Genomic DNA, 25,950 nt, shown 5'->3' on the forward strand with positions numbered 1-25,950 from the left:
GTGTGGCTTGATTGTTTGTGGGTGTGGCTTGTTTGTGGGTGTGGCTTGATTGTTTGCGGTTGTGGCTTGTTTGTGGGTGTGGCTTGATTGTTTGTAGGTGTGGCTTGATTGTTTGTGGGTGTGGCTTGATTGTTTGTGGGTGTGGCTTGATTATTTGTAGGTGTGGCTTGATTGTTTGTGGGTGTGGCTTGATTGTTTGTGGGTGTGGCTTGATTGTTTGTGGGTGTGTCTTGATTGTTTGTGGGTGTGGCTTGATTGATTGTGGGTGTGGCTTGTTTGTGGGTGTGGCTTGATTGTTTGTGGGTGTGGCTTGATTGTTTGTGGGTGTGGCTTGATTGTTTGTGGGTGTGGCTTGATTGTTTGTGGGTGTGGCTTGATTGATTGAAACAAACAAGCCACACCCACAATCAAAACACGCCCACAAACAATCAAGCCCCACCCACAAACAATCAAGCCACACCCACAAACAAACAATCAAGCCACACCCACAAACAAACAAGCCACACCCACAATCAAAACACGCCCACAAACAATCAAGCCACACCCACAAACAAGCCACACCCACAAACAATCAAGCCACACCCACAAACAAGCCACAACCGCAAACAATCAAGCCACACCCACAAACAAGCCACACCCACAAACAAGCTACACCCACAAACAATCAAGCCACACCCACAAACAAGCAAGCCACACCCGCAAACAATCAAGCCACACCCACAAACAATCAAGCCACACCCACAAACAATCAAGCCACACCCACAAACAATCAAGCCACGCCCACAAACAATCAAGCCACACCCACAACCAATCAAGCCACACCCACAAACAAGCCACACCCGCAAACAGCCACACCCACAAACAAGCCACACCCACAAACAAGCCACACCCACAAACAAGCCACACCCGCAAACAGCCACACCCACAAACAAGCCACACCCACAAACAAGCCACACCCACAATCAAAACACGCCCACAAACAATCAAGCCCCACCCACAAACAATCAAGCCACACCCACAAACAATCAAGCCACACCCACAAACAATCAAGCCACACCCACAAACAAGCCACAACCGCAAACAATCAAGCCACACCCACAAACAAGCCACACCCACAAACAAGCTACACCCACAAACAATCAAGCCACACCCACAAACAAGCAAGCCACACCCGCAAACAATCAAGCCACACCCACAAACAATCAAGCCACACCCGCAAACAATCAAGCCACACCCACAAACAATCAAGCCACGCCCACAAACAATCAAGCCACACCCACAACCAATCAAGCCACACCCACAAACAAGCCACACCCGCAAACAGCCACACCCACAAACAAGCCACACCCACAAACAAGCCACACCCACAATCAAAACACACCCACAAACAATCAAGCCCCACCCACAAACAATCAAGCCACACCCACAAACAAACAATCAAGCCACACCCACAAACAAACAAGCCACACCCACAAACAAGCCACACCCACAATCAAAACACGCCCACAAACAATCAAGCCACACCCACAATCAATCAAGCCACACCCACAAACAATCAAGCCACACCCACAAACAATCAAGCCACACCCACAAACAAGCCACACCCACAAACAATCAAGCCACAACCGCAAACAATCAAGCCACACCCACAAACAAGCTACACCCACAAACAAGCCACACCCACAAACAAGCCACACCCGCAAACAATCAAGCCACACCCACAAACAATCAAGCCACACCCACAAACAATCAAGCCACACCCACAAACAATCAAGCCACGCCCACAAAAAACAAACCACACCCACAAACAATCAAGCCACACCCACAAACAAACCACGCCCACAATCAAAACACGCCCACCAACAATCAAGCCACACCCACAAACAAACAAACCACACCCACAAAAAATCAAGCCACACCCACAAACAAACCACGCCAATCACGCCTATGAAATACAGCGTAGGACGTAGCGTGGGACGTAGGTCTCTACAGCGTAGGACGTAGGTCTCTAAAGCGTAGGACGTAGGTCTATACAGCGTAGGACGTAGGTCTCTAAAACGTAGGACGTAGCGTAGGACGTAGGTCTCTAAAACGTAGGACCTAACGTAGGACGTAGGTCTCTAAAGCTTAGGATGTAGGTCTCTAAAGCATAGGACGTAGGTCTCTACAGCGTAGGACGTACATCTCTAAAGCGTAGGACGTAACGCAGGACGTAGGTCTCTACAGCGTAGGACGTAGGTCTCTACAGCGTAGGACGTAGATCTCTAAAGCGTAGGACGTAAGTCTCTACAGCGTAGGACGTAGGTCTCTAAAGCGTAGGACGTAACGTAGGTCTCTAAAGCGCAGGACGTAGCGTAGGACGTAGATCTCTAAAACGTAGGACGTAACGTAGGACGTAGGTCTCTACAGCGTAGGACGTAACGTAGGTCTCTAAAGCATAGGACGTAGGTCTCTACAGCGTAGGACGTAGATCTCTAAAGCGTAGGACGTAAGTCTCTAAAGCGTAGGACGTAACGCAGGACGTAGGTCTCTACAGCGTAGGACGTAATGTAGGTCTCTAAAGCGTAGGACGTAGGTCTCTACAGCGTAGGACGTAACGCAGGACGTATGTCCCTACAGCGTAGGACGTAACGTAGGTCTCTAAAGCGTAGGACGTAGGTCTCTACAGCGTAGGACGTAGATCTCTAAAGCGTAGGACGTAAGTCTCTAAAGCGTAGGACGTAACGCAGGACGTAGGTCTCTACAGCGTAGGACGTAACGTAGGTCTCTAAAGCGTAGGACGTAGGTCTCTAAAGCGTAGGACGTAGGTCTCTAAAGCGTAGGACGTAGGTCTATACAGCGTAGGACGTAGATCTCTAAAGCGTAGGACGTAACGCAGGACGTAGGTCTCTAAAGCGTAGGACGTAGGTCTCTAAAGCGTAGGACGTAGGTCTCTACAGCGTAGGACGTAACGCAGGACGTATGTCTCTACAGCGTAGGACGTAACGTAGGTCTCTAAAGCGTAGGACGTAGGTCTCTACAGCGTAGGACGTAGGTCTCTACAGCGTAGGACGTAGGTCTCTACAGCGTAGGACGTAGATCTCTACAGCGTAGGACGTAACGTAGATCTCTAAAGCGTAGGACGTAGGTCTCTACAGCGTAGGACGTAATGTAGGTCTCTAAAGCGTAGGACGTAGGTCTCTAAAGCGTAGGACGTAGGTCTCTAAAGCGTAGGACGTAACGCAGGACGTAGGTCTCTACAGCGTAGGACGTAACGTAGGTCTCTAAAGCGTAGGACGTAGGTCTCTAAAGCGTAGGACGTAGATCTCTAAAGCGTAGGACGTAAGTCTCTAAAGCGTAGGACGTAACGCAGGACGTAGGTCTCTACAGCGTAGGACGTAACGTAGGTCTCTAAAGCATAGGACGTAGGTCTCTAAAGCGTAGGACGTAGGTCTCTAAAGCGTAGGACGTAGGTCTCTACAGCGTAGGACGTAACGCAGGACGTAGGTCTCTACAGCGTAGGACGTAACGTAGGTCTCTAAAACATAGGACGTAGCGTGGGACGTAGGTCTCTACAGCGTAGGACGTAGGTCTCTACAGCGTGGGAGGTAACACAGGACGTAGGTCTCTACAACGTAGGACGTACGTATCTACAGCGTAGGACGTACGTCTCTACAGCGTAGGACGTAGATCTCTAAAACGTAGGACGTAGCGTAGGACGTAGGTCTCTAAAGCGTAGGACGTAACGTAGGACGGACGTAGGTCTCTGAAACATAGGGCGTAGCGTAGGACGTAGGTCTCTACAGCGTGGGACGTACGTCTCTACAGCGTAGGACGTAGATCTCTAAAACGCAGGACGTAGCGTAGGACATAGGTCTCTAAAGCGTAGGACGTACGTCTCTACAGTGTAGGACGTACGTCTCTACAGCGTAGGACGTAGATCTCTAAAACGTAGGACGTAGCGTAGGACGTAGGTCTCTAAAGCGTAGGACGTAGGTCTCTACAGCGTAGGACGTAACGTAGGACATAGGTCTCTAAAACGTAAGGCGTAGGTCTCTAAAGCGTAGGACGTAACGTAGGACACAGGTCTCTAAAACGTAAGACGTAGGTCTCTACAGCGTAGGACGTAACGTAGGACATAGGTCTCTAAAACGTAAGACGTAGGTCTCTAAAGCGTAGGACGTAACGTAGGACGTAGGTCTCTAAAACGTAGGACGTAGGTCTCTACAGCGTGTGACGTAACGTAGGACGGACGTAGGTCTCTGAAACATAGGGCGTAGCGTAGGACGTAGGTCTCTACAGCGTGGGACGTACGTCTCTACAGCGTAGGACGTAGATCTCTAAAACGCAGGACGTAGCGTAGGACATAGGTCTCTAAAGCGTAGGACGTACGTCTCTACAGTGTAGGACGTACGTCTCTACAGCGTAGGACGTAGATCTCTAAAACGTAGGACGTAGCGTAGGACGTAGGTCTCTAAAGCGTAGGACGTAGGTCTCTACAGCGTAGGACGTAACGTAGGACATAGGTCTCTAAAACGTAAGACGTAGGTCTCTAAAGCGTAGGACGTAACGTAGGACACAGGTCTCTAAAACGTAAGACGTAGGTCTCTACAGCGTAGGACGTAACGTAGGACATAGGTCTCTAAAACGTAAGACGTAGGTCTCTAAAGCGTAGGACGTAACGTAGGACGTAGGTCTCTAAAACGTAGGACGTAGGTCTCTACAGCGTGTGACGTAACGTAGGACGGACGTAGGTCTCTGAAACATAGGGCGTAGCGTAGGACGTAGGTCTCTACAGCGTGGGACGTACGTCTCTACAGCGTAGGACGTAGATCTCTAAAACGCAGGACGTAGCGTAGGACATAGGTCTCTAAAGCGTAGGACGTACGTCTCTACAGTGTAGGACGTACGTCTCTACAGCGTAGGACGTAGATCTCTAAAACGTAGGACGTAGCGTAGGACGTAGGTCTCTAAAGCGTAGGACGTAGGTCTCTACAGCGTAGGACGTAACGTAGGACATAGGTCTCTAAAACGTAAGACGTAGGTCTCTAAAGCGTAGGACGTAACGTAGGACGTAGGTCTCTAAAACGTAGGACGTAGGTCTCTACAGCGTGTGACGTAACGTAGGACGTAGGTCTCTAAAACGTAGGACGTAGGTCTCTACAGCGTGTGACGTAACGTAGGACGTAGGTCTCTAAAACGCAGGACGTAGCGTAGGACATAGGTCTCTAAAGCGTAGGACGTAGGTCTCTACAGCGTAGGACGTAACGTAGGACATAGGTCTCTAAAACGTAAGACGTAGGTCTCTAAAGCGTAGGACGTAACGTAGGACGTAGGTCTCTAAAACGTAGGACGTAGGTCTCTACAGCGTGTGACGTAACGTAGGACGTAGGTCTCTAAAACGTAGGACGTAGGTCTCTACAGCGTGTGACGTAACGTAGGACGTAGGTCTCTAAAACGCAGGACGTAGCGTAGGACATAGGTCTCTAAAGCGTAGGACGTAGGTCTCTACAGCGTAGGACGTAACGTAGGACATAGGTCTCTAAAACGTAAGACGTAGGTCTCTAAAGCGTAGGACGTAACGTAGGACGTAGGTCTCTAAAACGTAGGACGTAGGTCTCTACAGCGTGTGACGTAACGTAGGACGTAGGTCTCTAAAACGTAGGACGTAGGTCTCTACAGCGTGTGACGTAACGTAGGACGTAGGTCTCTAAAACGCAGGACGTAGCGTAGGACATAGGTCTCTAAAGCGTAGGACGTACGTCTCTACAGTGTAGGACGTAGGTCTCTAAAGCGTAGGACGTAGGTCTCTACAGCGTAGGACGTAACGTAGGACAGACGTAGGTCTCTAAAACATAGGACGTAGCGTGGGACGTAGGTCTCTACAGCGTAGGACGTAGGTCTCTACAGCGTGGGAGGTAACGCAGGACGTAGGTCTCTACAGCGTAGGACGTACGTATCTACAGCGTAGGACGTACGTCTCTACAGCGTAGGACGTAGATCTCTAAAACGTAGGACGTAGCGTAGGACGTAGGTCTCTAAAGCGTAGGACGTAACGTAGGACGGACGTAGGTCTCTGAAACATAGGGCGTAGCGTAGGACGTAGGTCTCTACAGCGTGGGACGTACGTCTCTACAGCGTAGATCTCTAAAACGCAGGACGTAGCGTAGGACATAGGTCTCTAAAGCGTAGGACGTACGTCTCTACAGTGTAGGACGTACGTCTCTACAGCGTGGTACGTAGATCTCTAAAACGTAGGACGTAGGTCTCTAAAACGTAGGACGTAGGTCTCTGAAGCATAGGACGTAGGTCTCTACAGCGTAGGACGTAACGTAGGACATAGGTCTAGGTAGCCTTTAAAGTGCGATAGCTCCTCCCACAAAGGTCAGAAATAAAAGTTAGTCGCGTCCACGCGTAGCTATCGATAAGACGAACGCGATGATATGTGGCTCGCTTCTGGTACTCAATTTTAAATTCAGCATTTCAACCAAAAACACATTCTTAGCATCGGTAACCCTATAAACCTTTCGATCAGGTAAAACTAGGGTTATCTAGGGTTAGGGTTAGGGGCTACGGGGGTCGCACGACAATGGCGGACATATCAGATCGTAGGCCTCGGAAAGCTGGAAACGCCAACGTCAATTACTTGTCTGACGGACGTATCGTTCAAGAGCTATCGCGCGTTGAAAACTAACCCTAACCCTAGCCAATTAAGAGAACCGTAAGTCCGTGTGCTGGGAAACACATATCAGCGCGTTCGCCTCGCCGTTCTGAGTCGGAAAATGGTCTCGGTTTTTTACAGAAGATTTCTGGCGGCTAAGTGGCTAGTACACCCACTTCCCGACATCGTAGAGACACGAGACCACCACGGCTGTATTCAGCGGGAAAAAGTGAGTCTAGGGAGCCCACTCCCGACGCTCAAAGACACTCGGAAGACCCAAAGGTCAAGCGTTGACATTTAAGGCTTTAATTTGCGGCCTCCCAGCTTTAAAATTCAATAAGATATTCAAAAAAATTGCTGTCTTCACAAACAAGACTGTTTCTAAATGTTTGAAGCGTCCCGAATCCGATGGAAGTGGTTTCGTAGCTCTCCGACACTGCTAACTCTCCGCCAAATCAAAAGAGACACGTTTTTTCAGCCCCTAGAGCTCAATTATTATTATTTTTTTTCAAACAACACATTTTCTGAATCACTTTTTCATGCCGGATTTAATGGAATTGGTCCCGTTTTCCACAACATTTCGGGGGGCTGGGGACAGGAAGTGGGCGTTTACACCCACTTCCTGACGTCGTAGAGAGATAAGACCACCACCGTTGGAATCGGGGGGAAAAAGTAAGTGGGAATACATGCCCCTTGATTGGAAAAAATCACAGGAAATATGTCCTTTTTGGATGCAAAGGTGACATTTTTACAAACTTTAGCGCCCTTTTTCACCACTTTCCCAAGGTCAGACAGTCTCGTCGTTGATATATTCGGATTCAGCGGGAAAAAGTGAGTCCAGAGAGGTATCTGTCGGATTAAAAAAAAAAATGCACAACACTCCCTGTAGTTTGACGGTTAGCGCCACCTTTAGGCCCTTTCCAAAAGTCCTTTTGTTTCAAACAAGACATACTTTTGTTCAGAAGGTGAAGCTGAATCTGGGGAACCTGCTCCCGTCGCTCAAAGACACTCCTAAGGTCTAGGGTCAAGGTGTGACCTTGACAGGCTTCAAATGCGGCCTCCCAGCTTTACACCGGTGTGTGTGTGTGTGTGTGTGTGTGTGTGTGTGTGTGTGTGTGTGTGTGTGTGTGTGTGCGTGTGTGTGGGAGTGTGTGTGTGTGTGTGTGTGGGAGTGTGTGTGTGTGCATGCGTGCGTGAGTGTGCCATCATCAAATTCATAGAGTAGTGTGGTCACTGGTGTTTCTCAACCTTGTCAGGGCGTGACCCCATCCAAATTAATCACTTTTGAACTGGGGACCCTGACAAGAACATGGGATGCATTCCCTTTTGCTTGACTCCCGGTTCCACAGGAATAGGCCTATTTATATAGTGAAATAACCATCCATCATTTCCCATTTTTGTCTTGATCAGTGTTTGAACATGAAGTTTTATAGTAGGCTATTCTTCAATAGTATGCATTGCAATTATTTGAAAACCGTGTATTCATATTTGATGGTGTGCATGGTAAATAATTGGATGGCCAAAACACATTTATGTTTTATGTTTTACTTTTGGCTGTCTGCTAATCACAAGGTCATAAAATATCTCATATTGCTTTCTCTAGGCCCCCCCTCCCCCCTCTCTGTGTCTGTAACTGTAAAGAACCCAAACACGTTTTCTACTGAACTTTTCTATATTCTGGGTGAACAGACATTGTTATTATGACAATGTTACTTATTGTGAAACAAGTCGTTTTCCTTTGAGCCAAATGCTTTTATTTTGAAGGGAGTTTTGTGGGACATAGCTGTCGTGTATTGGTTACTGAAGTCACATGACCAGGAAGCAGGTGACGACAATACTCTATGGTGACGACAGGTAACAGAAATGTATAGGGAAACCATCCGGCAAGTCGACAGGAGCAGTCACTACAATAAAGCAACCAGAAAGACAATGTTGTGTATATGATTCAATTCAGTAAGGATATAAGAACACAACAATAGCTACCTGCGCACCGGAAAGAGGAAGTATTACATAATAACCAGACAAGAGAGAGAGGAGACGCGTGTTTTGCTGCTGCTAAAAAGTAAACCGCTTTTTGCCATTGAGACTTTCAATGATTGTTTTAGCACCCCCGAAGAGGCATAAGGTTGGTACACTTGGACTGTGTTTGCAACATACAATACAACACGTTTGTGGAGCTAAATGACCTTTGATAAAGTGCACTGTTCAGTTTTGGTATATGGAATGAAAAACGTATTTCTGCAGCAAAGGCTCACAGTGCTACAAGGATAGTGCACTATAAACCAAAGTTTGGTTTGCTACTCTTTCTGTCAAGTGTGCTGTAAAGGAAAGGTTAGAAGTGCACATGCAAAGGAAGGATTGTTATCACTGCATTTCATACATTTTGGATAAAAAGGTCTTTATTTCATGTCATTATATTTACACTTAAAAAAGGTTAAAAGAAGGTATTTCATTACTCCATAGTTAAAACAGCTGCTAAAAAGGGAAAAACTAGTTCAATATAATAAGTGCTTGGTGATGTTGAAGTCATCAATTAATTGTAATATGTTACAGTGATTCTGATTGATGGTCAAAGCCATTTAAAAAGGAAATTGTACTGTTTTGAATTAGCATGGTTTACTTTTGGAGCTTCTTGAGCTGTTAATATTTGGTACTGTCATTGCAAAAGTATGTGAAATTAACAGTATTTTTTTGTTTTTACTGTCCTGTCAGTTCTTACGGTGGTTTATGGACTTAATAAATTCACTACCATCAGTTCAAGTCTTGACCTTTTGTAGCAAATAGACCCTTACACGTCCATTTGGTTCCATGTAATGTAGGTGATTTGTTCAAGGGGTATAAATTGGCAGACTGAACAGGCAATTTATTTTTCAAGGGTCAACCATCTGTTTTTTTTACCGTGCATTTTTACTTTTGTGTTGAGGAAAGGTGTCGAGGACAGCCAGCATGCACGCAGACGTCGTCACATCCACAGGGGGAAAGGTGTGGAGGACAGCCAGCGTGCACGCAGACGTCGTCACATCCACAGGGGGAAAGGTGTGGAGGACAGCCAGCGTGCACGCAGACGTCGTCACATCCACAGGGGGAAAGGTGTGGAGGACAGCCAGCGTGCACGCAGACGTCGTCACATCCACAGGGGGAAAGGTGTGGAGGACAGCCAGCGTGCACGCAGACGTCGTCACATCCACAGGGGGAAAGGTGTGGAGGACAGCCAGCGTGCACGCAGACGTCGTCACATCCACAGGGGGAAAGGTGTGGAGGACAGCCAGCGTGCACGCAGACGTCGTCACATCCACAGGGGGAAAGGTGTGGAGGACAGCCAGCGTGCACGCAGACGTCGTCACATCCACAGGGGGAAAGGTGTGGAGGACAGCCAGCGTGCACGCAGACGTCGTCACATCCACAGGGGGAAAGGTGTGGAGGACAGCCAGCGTGCACGCAGACGTCGTCACATCCACAGGGGGAAAGGTGTGGAGGACAGCCAGCGTGCACGCAGACGTCGTCACATCCACAGGGGGAAAGGTGTGGAGGACAGCCAGCGTGCACGCAGACGTCGTCACATCCACAGGGGGAAAGGTGTGGAGGACAGCCAGCGTGCACGCAGACGTCGTCACATCCACAGGGGGAAAGGTGTGGAGGACAGCCAGCGTGCACGCAGACGTCGTCACATCCACAGGGGCAGAGGTCCACTTCTGTTTACTTCACTGCCAGCCAGGGCAATGCCAGCATGTATGAAGGAGGGTAGGTGTCTGCCATTTACATTCAGTACCACAGTACTACTACATACACAATGTTCAAGGAAAACATTAGTACTGTAGGTCTGAATAGCATGTGTGGCAGCATAATACAAGTACTTCCAGTACTTCTCTTACAATCAGATGGTGGCGTCCTTCAGGTTAGGGCTCAATTCATCCACTCTGTCTGTTCATCCATCCATCCTTCCATCCACACACTTTAGGCAATTTTAACATAGGATATATGGACAGAGGGTTGGTGGGCGGGCAGATCGTGGTCACAAACGTAACATCCGGACATAGGACGCACATCGTTGCTCCGATCTGTACCAAACCTGGCACAAACTCTGTTCGGGGCTGCCACCACGTTAGACGGTTAGAGGCAGGCACACACACGTGTTCAAGGGTCCTTGAGCAAGACACTGAACCCCAAATTGCTCCTTATAAGGGTGGTTGCCACCAATGTCGGAGTGATGAAAGTGCGTTTGAAATGTAACACACATTGTATTGCACTTTTTTCTTTTCTTTTCTTACACAATTTCCTTCACTCTGTTTTCCTCAGCTATATCTCTGTGAGGCTGCTGGAGATCTGTCTTCCTCCTCCCAAGATCTTCATCAGGAACCTGGGACCATCTAAAGCCAACATGCAGCAGTTTCTATGTCAGTTGTGCTTAGATTTTTCAAAAATAGCAGACCTACAAGTTCGTAGCGCGCTATGAGCTTGTATATCTGCTATTTTTCAATAAATAAAGCATAACAAAAGGGGTTCCCCATTTGGCGGGAACCCCTTTTGGTGTTTCAAACTTTAGCTGTTGAAAAATAGCAGATCTAACAAGCTCATATAGCCCGTAGGTCTGGTATGTTTGAAAAATCGTGAAAATGTGGCGCAAATCATAGAATTATATTCTTTCAGAGCGAATGCTTTTAACTCAAATCTTTGCTTCTGGGGAGGTCCCTGAAAACAACATATTTTCAGATGGGGGGGGGGGGGGGGTCTGCAGCCAAATACAGATAAAGCTTTAGCTCTAGTCATTTTATTTCATGTTAATTTGAAGTAAAGATACTTTATCAGAAAGGAAAAAACCTATACTGTAGCACATGATCATCTTAAACAATAGTAACAGCTTTTATCATTTACCTGTCTGTCTGTCTGTCTGTCCATCGTCCTTCCATGCAGGGACTCGGGAAAAGCGGACGTGTCCCTCACTGTCCCAGACACCATCACCACATGGGAGACGGAGGCTTTCTGCTTGTCCTCCAGCGGCTTCGGTCTCGCTCCTCCCAAGGAGCTCAAAGTCTTCCAGCCCTTCTTCCTGGAGCTCAGCCTGCCTTACTCCATCGTCAGGGGAGAGACATTTGTTCTGAAGGCTACCGTCTTCAACTACCAGTCCAGCTGCATCATGGTTCGTTCGTTCTGCCTGCAGGATTTGAGGCTATAGGAGTAGATGTTTTTGTCACTTTGTATCCACAATGCCACATCATCGCCTAGCACGCTTTGCTTGTCTTATTTTGTCGTGATTTACTATTTATGGTTGTTATTTTAGCACTGAATGCTCATTGACTGCTGCTTCTCTTCATGGTTGTATTTTATCTTGGTTTTGTAAAGCACTTTGTATTCACTGAAAAGCGCTTTGCTGATAAAATGTATTTGTATTATTAATTATCCTCCACTCTCTTCCATCAGGTGAGTGTGACTCCCAGCCCCTCATCAGATTACACTCTCTCAGCCATCCCTGATGAAGAGTACTCCTCCTGTGTCTGTGCCAACGGACGCAAGACCTTCCGCTGGACTATGGATGCCTCTGTCCTGGGTGAGACCTGCGCTCTATGCCTTTATCTTGTACTACAGTTTGTCACATTCAAACCAATAGAATTATATGAGATGTTTATTACCCACACTCATGGAAACGTCGCCTTCGCGTTCGTGTGACACATAATCAACCCCCCCACATGACACGAGGTCTTCTAGTACTATTATTATTATTATTGTTATTATTTCCTGAGCCCTATCTGCATACTGTATTATCAGATATGCTGACTGTTGGTTGTGGATGTTTTCCAGAGGTTGTCAACGTGACGGTGAGCGCTGAGGCGGTGTCGTCCCACGCATCGTGTGACAACGAGATAGTCAGCGTGCCAGAGAGAGGCCGCATCGATGTCGTCACGCGCTCTCTGATCATCAAGGTAGGCGGAAGTTGTGAAAGAACGAAACCCAAAGAAAAACCTAGAACATTATAGACGAACATTTAAATTGGAAACAACATATTGATGCTGTATGTATGAAGTCTATGAAGATGCTTTGGTATGTTGAGAAAAATCTGCCCTTTTGTTCTTCCTTCATGTCATTTAACACTCTATTATAGCTTAATTTTCCCTCATATTAATTACTGTAATATTGTCTGGGCTGCTACATATTCAGCACATCTCACTAAATTACTGATCATTTCTGCGAATGATTTCACATTCAAATCGGTATGAGCCGTCTGCCCCGCTCTTTATTAAATATTCACTATTACCCATTGACAAAGTAAACGTTTTTCAGACCTGTTTATTTATGTTTAAATTTAAAAAATGCATACAAGACATTCCGTCTTCTTTTCACAATTTCTTCCGTGTTACTTCCGACATTCACTCCTACCCCACAAGGCAAAGAGATCATTTTGAATTACCATATTGTCGCACTTCCAAACATCAATCTTTCATCAAATTTAGAGGCCCTCATCTATGGAACTGCTTCACTTAAATCCTCATTATCCTTGCCAATATTCAAAAAACCTCTAAAGAAATATCTTATTTCTTCCTCTCTGTAGATTTACTTTGATGCGTTATATTTTCGTTTGTTGTTGTATTGTTTATTTCGTTTTTCGTGCAGTCTGTGTTTTTATTTATTTATTGCACAGCTGCCCCCCTTTGCCTTGTAGTCTTTTGTACTGCTCTGTATGAACTTTTAATCTGTTTAAACCAATGACCTCTTCCTACAGGAAAGGATTCCAAATAAGCCTGCTGGCTTCTTCCCTTCCTTGCATTGTATTTTTGTTCTTTGATATGTTATTGTCTATTTTTTGTACTACGTGCTAAATAAAGAAACCTAAATAAATAAACCTAAACCTTGTGACAGTTGTGAATGTGATTTATAATCTAGTTTTTTATCATAGGCTTAATTCCCTTTTTTTCCCCTTCTTCTTCTTCTGAATGAACTGAAATCCTTTTCTGCCTTCCTCTCCTTGCAGGCAGAGGGAACAGAAGTGACTCAGACCTACAACTGGTTGCTGTGTCCAAAAGGTGAGTGTGGATCGAGTGTACAGTACATGAAGGGTATAAGTACCATTATGGTACAATCCAAAGTTTATGTGCCTAACGTGATTATTTCATATCTCTATATCCCTGTCTTAGGAGAGACGTTGACAGAGGAAACCCAGCTCCAACTCCCTGATAACGTGATCGTGGGATCTGCCCGTTGTTCTGTATCCGTCCTGGGTAAATAGACTTGTGTTTTCTGCTCTTTTGTATTCAGTGCATTTCCTCTTTAATGTCTTTATCACAAACTACAGTGGGGAAGGACGGGTTAGAGAAAGGAGATTACCAGCTATGACATAATTTACAAGCAAGATTCAAACCTCACGTCATTGCAACTATAGGTCTCAGCTATTGTCTGTCCCTCCTATGCTGTCTCCCTTTCATCTGTCCTATTGTCTCTCCTACAGTGTCTCTTTCATATCTTCCTGCTTTCTGTCTCAACAAGTTGTCCTTAGCGTGTGTGTGTGTGTGTGTGTGTGTGTGTGTGTGTGTGTGTGTGTGTGTGTGTGTGTGTGTGTGTGTGTGTGTGTGTGTGTGTGTGTGTGTGTGTGCGCGCGCGCGTGTATGCGTGCGGGCGTGCGGTCTCTATACTGCCTCCCCCTGGAATAACTTCCACACTCTACATGTAGACAAAACCGGAAAGGGTGCACACCAGTGTTGGTGAGGTGCTGGCCTAAGGCAGTAAATAAGTAAAAAAGAGAAAAAGGCTGCACACTCGTATAGCCACAATGCTGTATATTTATTATTATCCAACGTTTCGACCTTTCGGCCTTCTTCAGGCCTTCTTCCCTGAAGAAGGCCTGAAGTCTAAAATAATCAGTCTAACAGCCTCTCTCTCTCTCTCTCTCTCTCTCTCTCTGACGACAGGCGACATCCTGGGCCGTGCCATGAAGAACCTGGATGGACTGCTGAGGATGCCGTATGGATGTGGGGAACAGAATATGGCGCTCTTAGCTCCCAACATCTACATCCTGGAATACCTGAAGAACACAAACCAGCTGACAGCGGCCATCAAGGAGAAGGCCTTTCCCTTCCTGGTCAGCGGTGAGTCCAACTCTCCTTTATCTGGATTGTTTTCATTCGTTATGTCAACCAGAGCCATAGAGAAAGAAAGACAGAGTTACGACATTGAGGGGGGCAGAAAACCTGAGCCCTCGAGCGCTGTTCATGCAGCCCTGGAGAGTGACAAGCTGGAGTTTGAAATACATTGTTTTCGATGAGGGCGGCGCAAATATCAGCAATTTTAGGCATGTGTGCAACATGACAACTGTTTTAAAGTATTGTACAGTGGGCTGTTGCCTGAGTCCAGTGCATTCTGCCAACTTCCGGACCAGGTCCAGCCAGGACATTGTCACTCTTCGCCATAACACTTCTCCAATTATGTAGAAGAGCGGCCATTGGACTGGCTGAAGGGAACGTAGCTCTGTGTTTCTCTACGGCTCTGATGTCAACTATCAACTTTACTTCCAGAGTGTGATGTCGGCAATCTATACCCACAACAACATTCTGGGGATTATATATTTGTCTCTTATCGTCACCCTTCTTCAGCACGGCATAGCTCGCCCACAATGCTGTGTATTTAACATGACTTTATATAATTGCCATGAAGTAAACTAAACCCAGGACTTTAACAATAACCATGAAGTATAAACTACATGCAGGCTACCAGAGTTTGGCAACCGTTTCTAACCTACTTTGCGGTAGTATTTTCTACATAGTCATTGTGTCATTGATGTCATTAATGTACAATTTTTTTTTATTATTGTATTTCAGACTTTTATATTTTTGACATGAATGTTGAGTACTGGTGTTGTTGTTGTTGGTTTGTCCTGTATCTGTCATGTATCTGTTGTCTGTCCTGTCTTATGTACAAAGAACTTCAATAAAAATACTTGAATAAACTACATGCAGGCTACCAGAGGCAACTAAACTACAAGCACCGTGGAGCCTACAGCACGTTTGGAACTGGACCAGGGAACACTTGGTGAGAACCCTGTATAATGAATGCCTGCTGGGTGTGTGGGTGGACCGTCAAATGCACATTTATGGACTCAAATGCCCAAATAGCACATATACAACTTGAGCATTACATAATGTAGTGAACGTGTGTTTGTCCATCATCAGGTTGACTGCATTTGTCCTGAGAGCTTTTGTCCAGGCGAAGTCTTTCGTCTTCATCGACCAGTCCAACATAGAGCAATCAAAGACCTGGCTGGAGAGTAAACAGCAGGACAACGGCTGTTTTGAACAATCTGGAAAACTCTTCAACAACAGAATGAAGGTACGAGTGAGGAGGGATTAGGTCTATGGTACACACAGCGTAAAGAATTAGTGTATCACCTTCATAATGTCATATTAAGAGAAGAGGTATTGGGGAATAATATATCTCTGCTGCAGTGTCGGAAGAAATCACAAAACCTTTCAGGAAGTGAAAGATATGCATTTTTCAGGAAATTAAGAAAACCTTTTATTTTGAAAACAAAGCGATACTGCCTCATCAAAGTTGCTATTGGTATAATATGACTTATATTATTATCAGTTACTTGCATGAGAGGGGGAGAGGTGGTGGAGTTAGCTGCTTTAGCAGACAGTTTGGTGTCCTCCTGACAGCAACCATAATTATGTAAATGTGTGTTTTAATGCAGGGTGGAGTGTCGGATGAAGTGACTCTCAGTGCTTACATCACTGCTTCGTTCCTGGAGATGAATTCGTCACATACAGTAAGTCATGTCATGCCTACACATACAGTAAGTCATGTCATGCCTACACATACAGTAAGTCATGTCATGCCTACACATACAGTAAGTCATGTCATGCCTACACATACAGTAAGTCATGTCATGCCTACACATACAGTAAGTCATGTCATGCCTACACATACAGTAAGTCATGTCATGCCTACACATACAGTAAGTCATGTCATGCCTACACATACAGTATGCTAATCTCATGCCTACACATACAGTATGCTAATCTCAATTAGAACCCACGATGTCCCTCATGCTCATCTGTGCTTCACATCCACATACGTACGTCGTTGTATGACAGCGTCATGCAAACGTTTTGAAAGGTTCACAATCTATCGCGAGTTGCTATTTTCACAAATTCTGCCCCCTAAAAAGCAATACTTTGTATCTGTATGTACAGTAATGCCTGTCTGTGTGTCTCTCTGTAGGATCCTGTGGTGAAAAGCCTGTCTTGTCTGAGGGAGGCCATCGGTGAGTCCATGAAGACCAACACCTACACCACAGCTCTGCTGGCCTACGTCTTCTCTCTGGCGGGGGAGACGGAGACGCGTGCACTGCTCCTACAACACCTGGACAAGATTGCATCACAAGATGGTGAGAGATAGAAAGACGATGCATTTAAATGATTACTGCATTACTGCTGCATGTTGTCACTGTGCATTTACCAGTAAAGGTTGGTTTTGACGAATGCTTGTTTTGTTGGTTGCTTCCCCAGGAGGTTTCCTGCATTGGTCTCAGACCTCCGCCGAGACTTCGGCCTCTCTGTCCGTAGAGATCACCTCCTACGTGCTGCTGGCCAAGCTTGCCAGCCCTGAACCTAGCGCTGCAGACCTGGGTGATGCTGCTCGCATCGTGAGGTGGTTGGCCCGCCAGCAGAACTCCTACGGTGGCTTCTCCTCCACACAGGTTCGGGCTCAAATAATATGTCCTACGATACAGTATATCTGTCTTAGAAGTTCCGGGCGTTTCTGTAGATAGGTGTTGTGGTTAAAATGCTCACCTTTGAGTTTGAACCGCCGCTCAAGGGCCCCTTACTGGTCTTTCTTTCTTTTCAAAATCTTTTTTATTTTCGTTTTATAACAGTATGGGTGTCAAGTCACAGATTCATAGAAAAAAATAAATATATATCAGATTTTAGTATCAGTGACTGGGGTAAACAAACGTACTGTATGATCGTGGGCAGACATAATGAAAAGACTGTTATTATGCAAAACATGGCCCTTCAAGACAAAAGAAAAACATTTTCTCCCCAATTTAGTACAGCCAATTCCCAATTCCCCGGACTCTCTACAAGTACTCCATCTCTGCTAACCCCCACAGTCAGTCGTTGGGAGGGTGAAGAAACTTCATGTACTGTAACTCCTTTTCGTCCCTGTTATATAGTCTGCATGCTTTACTGGTCCGTCTAGATGTCATGTCATGCCCCCATGCTATATAAATAAAGTTTATTTATGGTTTGTGTGCTCTTGTAGGACACCGTAGTGGCTCTCCAGGCTCTGGCTCGTTACTCCACTCTGGTCTTCAGCCCAGAGGGCTCCAGCACTGTGACGGTTAAATCCTCCCAGGGGGACCATGAAGTCTTCCAGGTGGATCAGAGCAACAGACTGCTTTACCAGGAGAGGGCGCTGCAGGACGTGACGGGGAAGTACAGCCTGGAGGTCAAGGGCACTGCGTGTGTCTCAGCGCAGGTCAGCTCACTATCTGTTCAAATGTCATAAGTAATAATGTCATTGTGACCTTGATAGACTACAGGCTTGTAATGGAATCACAGTTTGATAAACATACCGATGTGGGGGGGGGGGGGGTGCATATCTTTGGTCCGATGTACTAACAGTCCCCGACACGCAATAGTCCGACACCCTATACCCCAATCCCTAACAGCACGTGGAAGCCATGGGTGAGTCTTAACCGGAGCCTTAGATATAGACAGAGTTACGCAAACTGCGTTCACTTCATGGGGCTTCAGTCCAATGGCGGCTCTTCTACATTGAGAATGCGGGGACAATCACCTGGGACCGGACCGGAAGTAGGCAGACATGCATTGGACTCATGGGCAACAGCCCAGCTTTATTGATCTTAAATCCCTTTATTTTAGATAGTTTTGTAGTAATCGTACAACATAAACATTAAAGAGACTTTAGTTGTTACTGTGCAATGCTTTAAAACAGTTGTCATGTCGCACACGTTGCATAAAATAGCTCTTATTTTGCGCCGCCCTCGTTGAAAACAATTTATTTCCAGCTCCAGCTTTGTCTCACTTCAGGCGCTCAAGCGCTCGGCGTCTGCCCCCTCAATATCGTAACTCTTTTATTAGATGGCTCTGGTCTTAACCAGCCACGCATGTTGGACCACTGGTATGTCGGATCAACGGATGCCCTGTAACAATACTTTGTAGCAGCATATTAATACCACGGTCTACTGGATTGTGGTATACAGTATGCTATATGCTTTGGGTATAGAGCGTTTCAGACGAGTGGCCCAGGAAATGAATCTCAATGCATTTTTCCCATAGGCATTTCTTAAAGTATTTATTTAAAGACGGTTACGCCGCGGACAAAGCCAACTCGCATCGTGACAAATCATGGGCCGATCAAATCATTAGAAAGAATAAAATAAAGGCAGGAGACAACCCTATTTGTTTTGTTTTTCTTCTTATAAATTATTTGATCGGCCCAAAACATTGTGTTTCATTGTCATGATTTGTCACGATCCGAGTTGGTTTTGTCCGCGGCGTAACCGTCTTTAAATAAATATACTTTAAGAAAAGCCTATGGGGAAAAATGCATTGAGATTAATTTCCTGGGCCACTCGTTGTTCTGAAAGGGGGAGGGACTGCGACGCTCTATATGCATAGACAGATAGATGCCTCCTGTGGCTCTGGGGCGTCTGTACTGTATATGTGATGCTGTACGGTATATGTGATGCTGTATATGTGACAAAATGTTCCGTCATGTTCCTTCCTTCGGACGGAAACAAACAAATGCCACTTTACTCTTCGGATCTGATCGTACAAATGAAAACTCTATACTTCTGTTTCCTCAAGATGTCTCTTAACTACAACATCCCGACACCAGTTGAGGAAAGCAGTTTGTCCATCAAGGTCACACCCGAGGCCGAATGCAACAGCAACTCTCTGACACGGACGATGACTCTGAAACTACAAAGCCTGTAAGGATCACCTGTAGACACAGACAATACAGCCATGTCAATGACGCATGTTTTCATACACAACAAACGCACGCAAAAAAATAATAATAATCATACTAAATATGAAATAGTTCACGTTACAACAGAATATACCAAAAAATGAGATTCTTGTAAAATACATTATCAAATATTTTATACCTACAGATATACTGGAAATGAAGCAACAACAAACATGGTGTTGGTTGATGTAACAATGCTTTCTGGATTCATCCCAGACCCAGAGTCTTTGAAAAAGGTGAGATATTGTAAACATTTAGTGAGAAAACCTTTGAACAGTATTTTGTACTGTACATGTTTCTATTTGAGTTACAGAGTTCACAGATAACCAGATCAATGTGATGGTTTCTTCACAGCTGAAGATGGCGCCGCTGGTGGATCGTGTGGAGCAGAAGGACGACCACGTCATTATGTATTTCAAAGAGGTGAGAGACCAGTTCACACCAACACATTATTGTTCAATACAAATCAGACCACCTTTAAAACCCATTCTGACCTGAGATCAGATTCTAAAAGCTATGTTTCTATGTCGGTCGTTCTTTTATTTTTCAAAGATTGCAAACCTACAAGCTCGTAGCGCGCCACTCGGTGCTTGTAGATCTGCTATTTTTCAATAGCTAAAGCATGACATAATGCTAACACCAAAACGGGTTCCGGTTAATTCCAAGGGTAAAAATCTAACATTACAGGTAGGCTAATCTATAGGAACATACTCTTGATCATCTACTGTACATTTCTGCCAACAGTTAACACAAGGAATAGCCATCGACCACGTCTTAGAGCTCATACAGGAAGTCCCAGTTCAGAACCTGAAGCCAGCACTGGTCAAGATCTATGATTACTACCAGCCAAGTGAGTACATGTGTAACGCCCGGGATTCGAACTCGGGCCTCCCACGTGAAAGTCCAACATCTTAACCACTGGACCAAAGGGATATCCCTCTGGACTGGGGGAGATATTAGACTTTTGTGGCCATCAGGCAGAGGCTCTGTGCCACTCTGCTACACATGTACAGTACAGTACAGTACAGTACAGTACAGTACAGTACAGTACAGTACAGTACAGTACAGTACAGTACAGTACAGTACCAGTACAGTACCAGTACAGTACAGTACAGTACAGTACAGTACAGTACAGTACAGTACAGTACAGTACAGTACAGTACAGTACAGTGTTACACAACCTCTCCTGTGGCTATCTGCATAGACTACAACACTACATGTACACTACACAACAGTGCTCCTCCTTTTCTCATAGGATTCAATCTACAAAAATACAAATCCATGAATAATTATGCAAGACGAGACACAAAAGACAAACAACTTGGCATGTAAATAAAACAAAAACATCAACAGAAAAAACAGAATAAAAAGCAAAAACATCATGGGATGTACAAAACATCATGGGATGTACAGCAACAAGCAACAACAATACATATTACATTTAAGCATGTTAACAACACAAATCATGTCCCTGGCATGCATTTCTGATGTGGGTCCATGGTCAAATACGCATTCATTCGGGGGTCCTTGACATGAAAAGATTTGAAACCACATGCTGCATTATTATTATTATTTCAGTTTATAAGACTAATCAGTTTAGACGAATAACAGTCTAAGAAGTCCATAGTTTATTCTGACCCCTCCACATTTATACATGATGGATAAAGACTGTTATTCGTCTCAACTGCTCATATGTTCATGCTGAAACTGACTATAAACGAACATTGGACTAAAATGCAGTGGTGTTTTTGTATCACGCAGGCGACAACATGGAGACCGAATACAGCTATCGTTGTGATTCACAGTAATGGTCATGCGCGTCATAAGCCAGCCGTTCAGCAGGTATTGCATCATGTGAAGAATGTTACCATTTCATTGTGTTCCTGTTCTATACTGTATGTGCAGTGTGAGGTTTTGAGTGTATCTAAACTTATCTGATCAAAATGATCTAATTATCTGTACTTTTAAATGCTACAGTATATACAATCATATATTAACCCCCCACCCCCTTAAATAATTATAGCTTAAAGGACCAATTCACCACTTTTCAACCTATCTTCATATAATAGGTCTTCACTAATAATTATGATAAAATGGCACAATTCTTTCCTCAGTCTGTGTCTCATAGGAGGGCTGTGGGCAGTTCAGAAACCCGTCCACCAGTGACATCATCAATGGGGAATCCAAGCTAATAGAAACTGCAGGCTTTCTAGTCCTGAAAAGTTGCAATGCGAAAATGGAAGACATTATTCTCACGATAATACAAATCTGACATTTTTTGTAAAGAAATCATCCTAACGATGATGTCACTGGTGGACGGGTTTCTGAACTGCCCACATCCCTTCTATGAGACACAGATCGATCCCAGGCTGTCGAAGTGTCCTTGAGCAAGACTCTGAACCCCTGTGTGTGTGTGTGTGTGTGTGTGTGTGTGTGTGTGTGTGTGTGTGTGTGTGTGTGTGTGTGTGTGTGTGTGTGTGTGTGTGTGTGTACAATCTATATGTAAAGCGCTTGGATACAAGCACTATATAAATGCACCATTTACTATATGTAAAATTACCCCTTTTGAATAAGAAAATACAAATGTAATGTATAGATTCAGAACTGACCTCAATGTTTAGTAGTTTCTTTTAAATATTCCCTTTCCCCCCCCATCCAACAGATGTTTCAAAGAGAACCATCACCAGAACTCATTCTTCAGCCTCATTTGTTGAAAATACACCCGATTAGCATGGAAAATAATACATGTGTGTTCTTCGTGTATGTGTTTGTGTATATTTACATCACGTTTGCATAATGCATTGTGGGTATCACTGTACTACTACTACGTCATATATAAACGGTTTAATAAGCACAGCATTTGTACAGTCTTTAGTGTAGGCCAGATAATACAAGAAGTACTCCTGACTATCTGAGGCAAGGCATGGTTGGTTTGACTTCAGCCCTGCACCTTCATGGCATGCACCTTCTCACAAGCAGGACTTTAATTATTTAAAATTAATTAAGATTAGTCACTATTATTGTTTATTCATGGGTTTTGTGTTGTTAAGGTCGGGGTAAGTATGGAGGGCTATACACACCACCTTCCGGGGGGGGGCGGGGGGCAGTCAGAGAATGTCGTTAGCATAGCTTCAAGCCATATCTTCCATAGGGTAGATCCACCTGCACCAGTGCTGCCTTATGATGACTGTTTCAACCAGTGGCGGCCTTAATCGTACAAGGAGCCTCGAGCCGTATAGCAGGTGATAGGCTGTAATTCAGACATTGTATAGCCAGTTATACCTTAAAGTAAGAAATTGTTTAATCAAGCGAGCTGCTTTTGTGTATTTTCTACTTGGCTTCTGTTCATGCTTAGAAACGCCCAGATAGAAATGCCATTACATCGGGGATCCGAAATGCGTGTGAAACTGGGGGTCCTTGAAATGAATATGTTTCGGAATCACTGCTGGAGCCGTAAAAATCCTCCCTTATCGGGGTCACTGGCATATGTTTTCAAATGGGGGGTCCGTGGCCTAATAAATGTTGATTTGGGGGTCCTTGACACGAAAACGTTTGGGAAGCAACGCCCTAAGGAGGTCCTCGATGCACATCCAACTGGAAGGAGACCCCCGGGCAGACCAGGATCAGATGGAGGGATCACATATCTCCAAGATGGTCTGGGAACGCCTCAGGATCCCCCAGAAGTAGTTACTAACGTTGCTCTGGAGAGGGAAGTCTGGAGCTCTCTGGTGGAGCTGTTGCCCCCGCAACCCGACTATACGGATAATAAGCGGTTGATCATGGATGGGTTGTGATAATAAATCTTTTCAGTAATGTCAGCAATGTTAAACAACATTTCAGATGCAATACTGCAATATGCTATGTTTGAGTGGAAAAACTGTAGATGATTGCATAATATTTAAAAGTGCAGATAATTAACTCTCCACAAATATAAATATACACTTATTTATAGGCATGAGACTTCTAGTGATACATAGATTAGATTCAGATACATTTATAGACATGCCAGCTATAGGGAGTCTAAATAAAACTCAAATAACAAATGCAGTCACGAGTTTGTAAAAGCATGCAGGTTCAACAGTCGGTAACTATATAAATGTAACTACATCCTTTTATGATTTTGATACCAATTTCAAATCTGTTTAACCCTCAACCTGGGTGATTTTCACCCGGATGTGGTTTTCATAATGTCACTGAGGTCTCAGAGATGGGTGGGTCACTGTGTAGCTTCATGATGCTCAGTGACATTTGATTGATTGATTGATTAACAGTACAGCAGAATTACAGTACATTTACAAGTACAACTCAATACAAAAACAGTTAACTGTGAGTGGACGACACCATAAAGCATTACACTTGTTTACAATAGGGCACACCATTTTCTACCAGCACATGTTTGGATAAATATCACCTGGGATTAGTGATATATAGGATTAATACAAAGGAAAAGTATCCCAGCTCCATTATTTTTGAAGGAATAATTTTAATACCCACATTACCCCTTTATCATAGCCATATATAGGGCCTGTGATCTATTTTTCGTTTTTTTTCTGACATTTCATGTTTAAATATTAAAGAAGACTACCTCAAAATCAAATTGCCTTGTATTGCTAATTTGCTATACTTTAATATATTTTGAAATATTTGTTTTATGCACTACAATTACATTGGGTAAAATATACCAGGCTTTAGTGATGGTGTAACAAAAGTTGGGTTTAATGTTCTATACAGTTAGGCCTATAGGATTTATATTTCATAGGCTATATTTAAAACAAGAAATTAGCAATACATTTTGTGAATGTATTTTACTATGTAGATTTTCTTTACATTCAATTGATTGATTGAAGTATTTATTGACAGTTTGCAGAATGACAGTACATTTCAAGTACAACTCAATACTAAGACTGTTAACTGTGAGTGGACGACACCATAAACCAAAGCATTACACTAGTATGTTTACAATAGGCCCCACGTACCATTTTCAATTCATCAACGTATCCACGATAAATATATAAAACTATATTTATTTATTTCATTTTACTTTTTTTATTTGTTTGTGGAGTCAGAGTCGTCTAGGCCTACTGTATAAATACCAAACCAAACACATCTTTGTGAATACTTGCAATACTCAATTCCTTAATTTCGAAACTGGTCTAATTACCGCCACCATCTGGCGAAGTCAGGTTAAGTCTCACAATGTGTCCCTGTTCTGTCAGAAGACGTTGAGGGGTGATTTCACCCTCCGGCCACAAAGCACAGCCAGCCCAGTCTAATTAATTTGACTCAGGTCAGGTGTGCACTCGTCTCAGGCAGCTTAAATCAGCGTTCACCTCCACCACGGGCATTGTTGCTCACTCACTGCTGTGTGAGTGTAATGTGTATGTAGCAGGCAGCAGTAGAGACAACTGATTCTGTATCCCTCAGTCATGGCTCTCTGTAGGATTCAGACGTGGACATGGATTCTGTCTGCCTGTTTAACCTGGATTTCTATCAGTCAAGCAGCAGCAGCAGGACCGTAAGTACATAGAGCTACACTCCACAGCTCATTTGAATGTCTGTTTGGTTATATTATTTTGTTCTTGAAAGTTGGAAGAGTACATTTTAGTTTACAGTTTAGGCTTTTAGCAAATATAACGATGTATGTATAAACATTTCCATGAATTTATAGGCAATACATGGTGACCATTCCTGCAGTAATCCAAGCCGGCTCTGAGACCATGTTCTGCGTGGATTTTATGAAGCCCAACGAAAATCTCAACATCACCATCTTTCTAGTTTACCCTAACTCGAACAAAACGATCTTCCAGAAGACTACAGACAAACCATTCCTCCACCGTGGTCTATTCCAGGTCACCTCTGGCACAGAATAAAGTTGATTTCACTTGGTTTTGTTGTTCCCATTTCAACATAATGCTAACTTTTCCTGTATCCACCACAGGCTTGTCCACTAGTGACTAATGAACTGGTGCTGAGTCTTGTTGTGGTGGTGGAAGGACCAACATTCCTATCCAGAGAAGTCAGGAAAATAATGATCAAATCCTACAAAAACATTACTTTCATCCAAACTGATAAACCAATCTACCTCCCTGGACAAACGGGTAAATGCTGTCTCATGAGATTTAACTACATTTGCACAATTTGAAAATGAAGTTGAGTAAGAGTTTTATAAACGACTAAGTTGGAGAAAGGAATGTCATCAGTTGTGAGTCGACAGCTGTCCCATTTAGCATTTATTCAATCAATTCCTTTGTAGATAATTGTATCCAATGTCATTTATTGCAGTGAAATTCAGAATCTTTACCATGAATACCACGTTCGCGCCTGTC

At 44.4% G+C, this 25,950-nt stretch overlaps 2 protein-coding genes across 2 annotated transcripts in view; one reads left to right on the forward strand and one right to left on the reverse strand.

Annotated features, from left to right (window-relative positions):
* LOC308321884 (versican core protein-like) overlaps positions 1–25,950 on the reverse strand; it is a gene marked incomplete at its 3' end in the record, with an annotated part of 47,614 nt that overhangs the window by 10,072 nt on the left and 11,592 nt on the right. The window lies entirely within an intron of this gene.
* On the forward strand, positions 10,368–19,590 carry LOC308321230 (alpha-2-macroglobulin-like; the record flags this gene model as incomplete). The annotated part of the gene is made up of 15 exons (XM_080772069.1): positions 10,368–10,381; positions 10,937–11,038; positions 11,552–11,777; positions 12,059–12,185; positions 12,437–12,558; positions 13,605–13,656; positions 13,768–13,851; positions 14,539–14,715; positions 15,583–15,655; positions 15,796–15,952; positions 16,317–16,391; positions 16,847–17,012; positions 17,134–17,324; positions 17,891–18,106; positions 19,462–19,590. The coding sequence occupies 15 exons, from the start codon at positions 10,368–10,370 to the stop codon at positions 19,588–19,590; spliced, it is 1,911 nt and encodes a 636-aa protein (XP_080628195.1).

The sequence above is a fragment of the Protomyctophum bolini genome, assembly GCF_963924005.1.
Source record: "Protomyctophum bolini genome assembly, chromosome: 9".
NCBI classification, from domain to species: Eukaryota; Metazoa; Chordata; class Actinopteri; order Myctophiformes; family Myctophidae; genus Protomyctophum; species Protomyctophum bolini.